Source organism: Mus pahari, chromosome 9, assembly GCF_900095145.1.
Source record: "Mus pahari chromosome 9, PAHARI_EIJ_v1.1, whole genome shotgun sequence".
Classification (NCBI taxonomy): Eukaryota; Metazoa; Chordata; class Mammalia; order Rodentia; family Muridae; genus Mus; species Mus pahari.
In genome coordinates, this window is record NC_034598.1 from 32,410,249 (window position 1) to 32,416,919 (window position 6,671).

A 6,671-nucleotide genomic window follows, 5' to 3' on the forward strand; every position below is an offset into this window, starting at 1 on the left:
TGTACTGTATGTAATGCTATGTACTGTATGTAATGCTATGTACTGTATGTAATGCTATGTACTGTATGTAATGCTATGTACTGTATGTAATGCTAAGTGCAGGGGGGTGGGAGCGCCAAGGCCTGGTTGCCCAGAGACCTTCCACACAGACTCAAGTGACCCAATGTGACCTTACCCCACCCCCCAAGTTATTTACGATTGGTAAATAAAGATGCCTACAGTCTATAGCTAGGCAGAGTTGAGACAGGTAGTAATCGGTGTTCCCTGAAGGGACCAGAAAGGGAGGGAGAAAGAGGTGAAGAGAGAGGAGAAAGACACCATGGGTTAGGAGTCAAGAAAATATGGTCCTGACGGCTAGCCAATTGAATTATTGGAGTTAAGAGCAGCACAGATGAAGCATAGTAAGTAATAACGCTGGGTTATTGATAGGAAAGTAGATTCCAATACCATAGAGAGTAGGACTGCCCTGCTCTTGTGCTGATTAAGGCTTATTATAAATATAAAGGTTATGTGTGTCTTTTATCTGGAAATGAAGTGGTAAAAGGCAAGATAGAAACCCCAGATTTGGGATTAAATACTTATCCCAACAACAGGAATCAGAAAGCAAGTATAACATAGCATCAAGTGGTTCTAACTACAGGACGTTTGAGAGCAGCCAGGCAGAAAACACAAGGCTGAAACAGTTCCGAGTCTATCAAAGGAGATGCCTCACATGCTCCCAGACCCTGTACCACTGTTCTTCCTGCCCGTCCAATAACTCTTGGCTTACACTAAGACAAGTGGACTCCCATCATCTAAAACCAACAAAACTACAGAGCTACTACAATTAGGGTGCCTAGTGAATGAATTTACGGTCAAGAAGGACTTTGCTGCTTCTCCGGGGTGCTCTTTAAAACCTAACTTCAAGGCTTCCTTTCTTAGCACAGTGGTACCAGCATTCAGAAGGCAGAGGCAGGCAGAGCTCTGTCACCTGACGGCCAGTCTGGTCTACATAGCGGGTTTCAGGATGAAGAAACACCCCCACCCCCACCCCCACCCCCACCCCCATCACCACCACCATCACCACCACCATCAACACCACCACCATCAAAAAAATAAATAAATAAAATAAATCTCCAAGTTAAATGATACTATCTCCTATATCTTTCAATCTATTAATATCTATGACCTGGAGTGCTATGTCAAAGGAAAAGAAAGAACAACATTCCAAATATTAGAAAGAAGGCAGAGAATATCTACTATACTCCTGACTTGTATGGTCATTGGTTGGAACCAAAGGAGACATATTGTCCCCATGTCCCAATCAGTCCACCAGAGCTCCCACAAACAAGTATCAAGCGGTATCTGCAAACACATGCATTGAATCACCTGTGATCAATACATGAGTTAAATGTAAGGTGACCGCTCAAGCGGCGACTGTGAGGACCTCACTCACCCCTACTCTGAAGACCAACACTGTCCCCTTGTGCTGCTTTGTTATAACCTTTTCCCTTCCATCAGGTTCTAGTTTAGCTTGTTTTTCTTTTTCTTTTTTTGGAAACTGTCACCATCTGCTGTTAGATGGTGAGAATCTACTATAGGACCTTTCAAATTACAGGATGAGTTATGAAATCAATCTGGTGAATTTTGATGGTATTAAAAATCCAGAGGCTGGACTGAAGGCTAAGCAGTAAGAGCACTAGCAACTCTTGTTTGATTCCTGAGTCTGATTCCCAGCACCCAGATGATGTAAGGTCTCAAACTCCACTTCCATAGAACCCAACTCTTCTGGCCCAAGGCTCTAGGCTCATATGTGGTACACAAACATACATGAAGGCAAACACTCACATATGTATTTTTAAAAAAATCATCCAACATTAAGTATTACAGCACCTCGTATATAGCAAACGTTATTAATTTTGCTTTATTTTAGGTGTAATGTGAGAGGCCCTATGTTTCTGCAGAAGCCCAAGAGGTTCTTCCATTGTACAGCACTTTGACAGTTCCACACACAAAGCCAATTGCTATCAATCTGTAAGGACTTCTCAGTGTGGGTAAAGCAGATGGGTAAATAATGTCCTAATACAAAGCTCAATGATCTATTTTAGATTCTGCCTTTTAAACCCCACTATCGATTTATTCTGCATTTCTATGTCATAATCTATAAAACTGGTAGCTCATGTCACTATTAAGGAAAGATTAATAATGAAGCCCTACCATCTATCAACTGTTGGCTACAATTTAGCACTCCATTACCATCCCCCATGCTCCCTAACCCCCTGGTGCTTCCCAGTAAACCCAGCCCCGAAGATGGCACAGGACTTCCTTCCCTTCCATTATTTCCAGGCCATCATCATCAACAACAACAACAACAAAGTAGTGAAATGGTGTCTTTCTGTCTTTAAAGGTCTGGATCCCAGTGTGACTAGCGTGAGATGTTTAGGAGACTTTAGGTACATAGAGACCACACCTTGGCCCATGATATGAACCTTTTTTTCTTGGCTGAGAGGCTTGAGAGCGTTAACCACTTCAGGCAAGATAAGAACTGAACACTGCAGAGGGGAGCTGTCATTTAACGTTCCACACTCCCAGCACTCATAAGTGGACAGAGAGAAAAGAGGAGCACTTGGAGGATGAACACAGGAAAAAACAAAACAAGTGTGGTTATGAGGTCACGTGGGCACTGCCTGCAGCAGTCCAGGCAAGCACAGCATGAACAACAGTCACGCACGCTACCCCTGACATCACCGCCCACGCTGCCAGTGCTAGAAATTACCTCACAGAACTTGTGACGTTTATTTGCTACCAACTGAATGCCAACAATTAAATGCATGGAAAGAAATACCTAACACACACTAAGAGATTTTATAAGTTACAATGTTTCCATATTAACATTGGGTGTGGTGTACAGGCTAGTCATCACAACACTCAGGAAACTGAGGCAGGAGGATCACAAGTTTGAAGCCTGAACTCCACACTGAAGGCTGTTCTTAAGAACCTGCCTCAAACAAGCAAATAACACAAAGGAAAAAAATGGACAGAACCAATTTATTTAGAATTGAAAGACTATTTCCCCTCAAAGGAAGTATAATTTCTCTTGACCAACTCTAAAAATTAGAAAGCTAGAACATTTGTAATAGCTACATATTAAAATGCAGTGTGTATTCCAGCTACTCTCTTCAATGTCCTGAAAATTCATTGTGAGGGACTTAGTCTTGCTATAACCCTAACAATAAGAGGCACAGTGACATAGAGTCCACTCTAAAGAGCACACAGAAATGAAAACCACAAGTGCATTAATATGAAAGCATTGTTAGAAGCAGGTGATGATGAGCTGGAATGCAGGGTATTTAAGGGACTGACCAGAGCAATTATTTAATTCCCCGCAGCTTGGGCCTGTTCACCAGCAAACCTCACACACACCTGTACTAAGTCCCAAGGATGCTCTGAGGACACGGATTCTAAACCCATGTACTGAAGTGAAGTTCTATATTATGCATTTAGAGTACATTCCCATGACAAACTTGTATGGCTTATGAGAATTTCCATTAAGTCACAGAATTTAGGGCTACTTTTTTATGTTGGTGAAGACAAGACTGTGGTGTACTCACCGACATTCAGAAACAAAATAAAACAAAACTTCAAAAAACTTTAGTCTAGGGCTCAGGCAAGAGACACTCACCCTCGCCCTGGTTACATGAGTTCAATCTCCAAGCCCACACGGTGGAGGGAAATGACACTCCCAGGTTGTCTTGACAGAAATGAACCACACACAGACAAACGCTAGCCTCTAGTGCCTCTTAACAGAAGCTTACCAATGCTGCTCCGAGGTGCACTTAAATCATTCAAGTAAACATCCTGTTACCTTTCAATGCTTAGCTCGGATGAAAATCAGAAATCTTCACATCTCAAATGGCTTAAAAATTCAAACTGCCACATTTCTGAAATTTGTCACGTAAATTTTAGGACCGGAAAATGGAATTGTGCTAGCCTCCTAATTTACCTATTTAAGACAGAAAACCTCAGCAGGGCCTGGAATCCCAGCATTTAGTAAGTTGAAGCTCATGACCAGCCTAGGCGACAGGGAGCTTGGAGCTAGCATGGCTCAAACACACAGTCGCTAAATAAAAGGACCATTGCCACCAGACTGAGGGTTTGGTGCCCCCACTTCCACGGAGCCCAGTTTCAGTATTCTCATCCGCTTGTGGAGCAGGTAGCCAGGGTTAGGCGACACCCTGCTGCCAAATCAAGTGAAGCTGGCCAGTGATCGTTCGGCAAGGACACTTGAACTTTGAAGCACTCGGTAAACAGCTGGCTACAACTAATAATATTCCTGTGGAGTTTCCCTGGTGAGCCAACCATACTTCACTACAAACTATGGTTGACCACACAAATTCTCTTACAAACAAGAGAGGTGCGAGGTATTTCCCTAGCTCCCAAAACCTCACCAAAGTAGCCTCATTAGCCTTAAGTGTAATCCACTTAGAAACGGACGCAGGGCCTAAATTACTCCTGGGTAGATTCTTTGGAGTTGCTATCCCGGTGCCAGGGATGGAACCATGGCTTTAGATGTTTACTCTCCAGCGTTGAAGCTCAACAATCCCAAATCTCATTAAGTGACAGGGGCTTATGGTCTCATTACTGGAGCAACTAACTCTTCCAGTGTTCCATCCATAAAGCACAGATCCACGTGCCTCTTATCTGTCCTTTAATCCTCACAACGAACGTGGGGGGGGGGGGAATGAAATGAAATTTTTTGTTCATGGTCTCTCGAGGCTATTAGGTGACTAAGCCCGAGTTCAAATTCAGGAGTCTGGCTCCAGAAATCCAGTCTGAAACCACAGACTCTGGCTTCTCTGCACAGCACGGACCAGGCTCTTCCAAGCCGGGAGGGAGGGCAGAGTTCCAAAGGAAGCAATCAATCCTTCCCCGGTCCTGCTCCCAAGCCCACCGCATCATCGCAAACCACCTACAGACTTGGGACTTGCGAAGTTTGACTCCGCAACGCTAAGAAACCAGACGTCTGCATCTGAATTTCACGAACCTTTTCCCAGGAAACCCGAAGATGTGCTGAGACCACTCTTAGAACTGTGGGAGGTGTGGGGGGGTTTGTGGGGTTGCTTGGGACGGTGAGTGTGTTGTGTGTGTTTTCTGAGAAAGGCAAAAACGTCTGGTACTTTCGAGAGCCTTAAAGTAAAGGCACCGGGCTGCGGGGCGTGGACTGGGGTTCCGATCCAGCTGTTTCAGAGGGGTCTTCGCTGGCCCAGCTGCGAGGGCAGCAGGGGAGGTGGGGTGCGGTGTGCGAGGCGCGGCCCGGACACCCCGACTCTGCCCGCGGCCTGCAGGCGGCGGCTACGTGGCGCTGGGACGCGGTCCCAGCAGGGCAGATGCCACGGGCCCCAAGGGAGAGGCCTGGGCCCCGGGGGTCCGGGTCCCCCGTGAGCTCGCGGCTCCCCCTTCAGTCCGGCTTGCCCCCCTCAACCCGCGCTCCCCCGCAGCCTACCCGTCCCCGACTCAGCCCGCGACCACTCACAAGGTTGAGGGGTCCTTCCATCACTTCCATAGACCCCGGGGTGAGCAGCGGCCCGAGGCGGAGCGGCGGCGCCCGGGCACATGGAGGGGCAGCGAGGGCAGGGAGACGGGGCGGCTGGCAGGAGGCTCCTCGCAGAACCCGGAGCCGGCAGTGAGAGCCTAAGAGCGACGGCCGCGCCACTTCCGCCTCCGACGTCGCGTCGCGGGGCCGTCCCCCGGCGTCGCCGCGCGCGGCGTCCTGACGTCGCCACGCGCCGGCGGGAGGGAGGGGGGGCGCGGCTAGGGTGAGAGCGTGGGGGCGGGGCGGGGGCGGGGCTAGGGGCGGGACAGCAGCTAAGTGACAGGAGCCCCCCCTCCTCGCGGGAGGTAGCTCTGCTAGACCTCCGCGGCGGCTGCAGTCACGTGAGGAGCCGGGTCTGCCTGATTGGTTAATAAGGTCACTCTGCACGCTTGACCCTTCCTCCTTCCCATTGACCCTTCCTCCTTCCCGAAGGCTTTCTCAGGTCGTCTCTTTGCACCTCCACTCCTCCTTCCCCGATTCTGTTCTATCTCCGTTGACTTTTTTTAAAAAGCAAATTGGAGCCAAGTTAATACCCTTACAGGAGGTTTCCATCTTTTTTTGCCTTTTGGCAAAGAGTCTGTTTGTGGCCCAGATCTTGAACATGTGGCAGTCTTGTGTCGAGCATATGAGCAGGTGCCACCATACTCCACCGAGGGGATTTGACCGAGATAAGTGACCCCAGGGTCGCAAACTAATTCTAAAGTAAGAAGGATTACGAGCCACCAAGTATAACCGTTCTTCAACAACTATGTACTAAATCACTGTGCTAAGGTCTTTCTGTTCCCGAATCCACTGACAAGTAGATATGGTTTATAGAGAAAGGGAGGTGGAGACGAGCTGAGAGAACAACCAAGATACTGTGTGAAGGAAACAGGGCTTACCTGGAGGTTTTACAGTACCAAATTCTGTAATGAAAAAATTTCAAAGAACCACATGAATGTACCTTTAAGAATTTGTAATATGCCGGGCGTGGTGGCGCACGCCTTTAATCCCAGCACTTGGGAGGTAGAGGCAGGCGGATTTCTGAGTTCGAGGCCAGCCTGGTCTACAAAGTGAGTTCCAGGACAGCCAGGGCTACACAGAGAAACCCTGTCTCGAA

The 6,671-nt window shown here is 47.7% G+C and overlaps 1 protein-coding gene across 2 annotated transcripts in view; it reads right to left on the bottom strand.

The window, feature by feature from the left end:
• The window catches only part of Nrbf2 (nuclear receptor binding factor 2), a 19,541-nt gene extending 13,838 nt beyond the window's left edge, over positions 1 to 5,703 (bottom strand). For both annotated transcript variants that reach the window (XM_021205364.2, XM_021205365.2), the window contains exon 1: positions 5,513 to 5,703. In XM_021205364.2, the coding sequence (XP_021061023.1) occupies positions 5,513 to 5,542 (30 nt within the window). In that variant the 5' untranslated portion in view covers positions 5,543 to 5,703. The remainder of the gene's footprint in view (positions 1 to 5,512) is intronic.
• Positions 5,704 to 6,671: the final 968 nt, after the last annotated feature.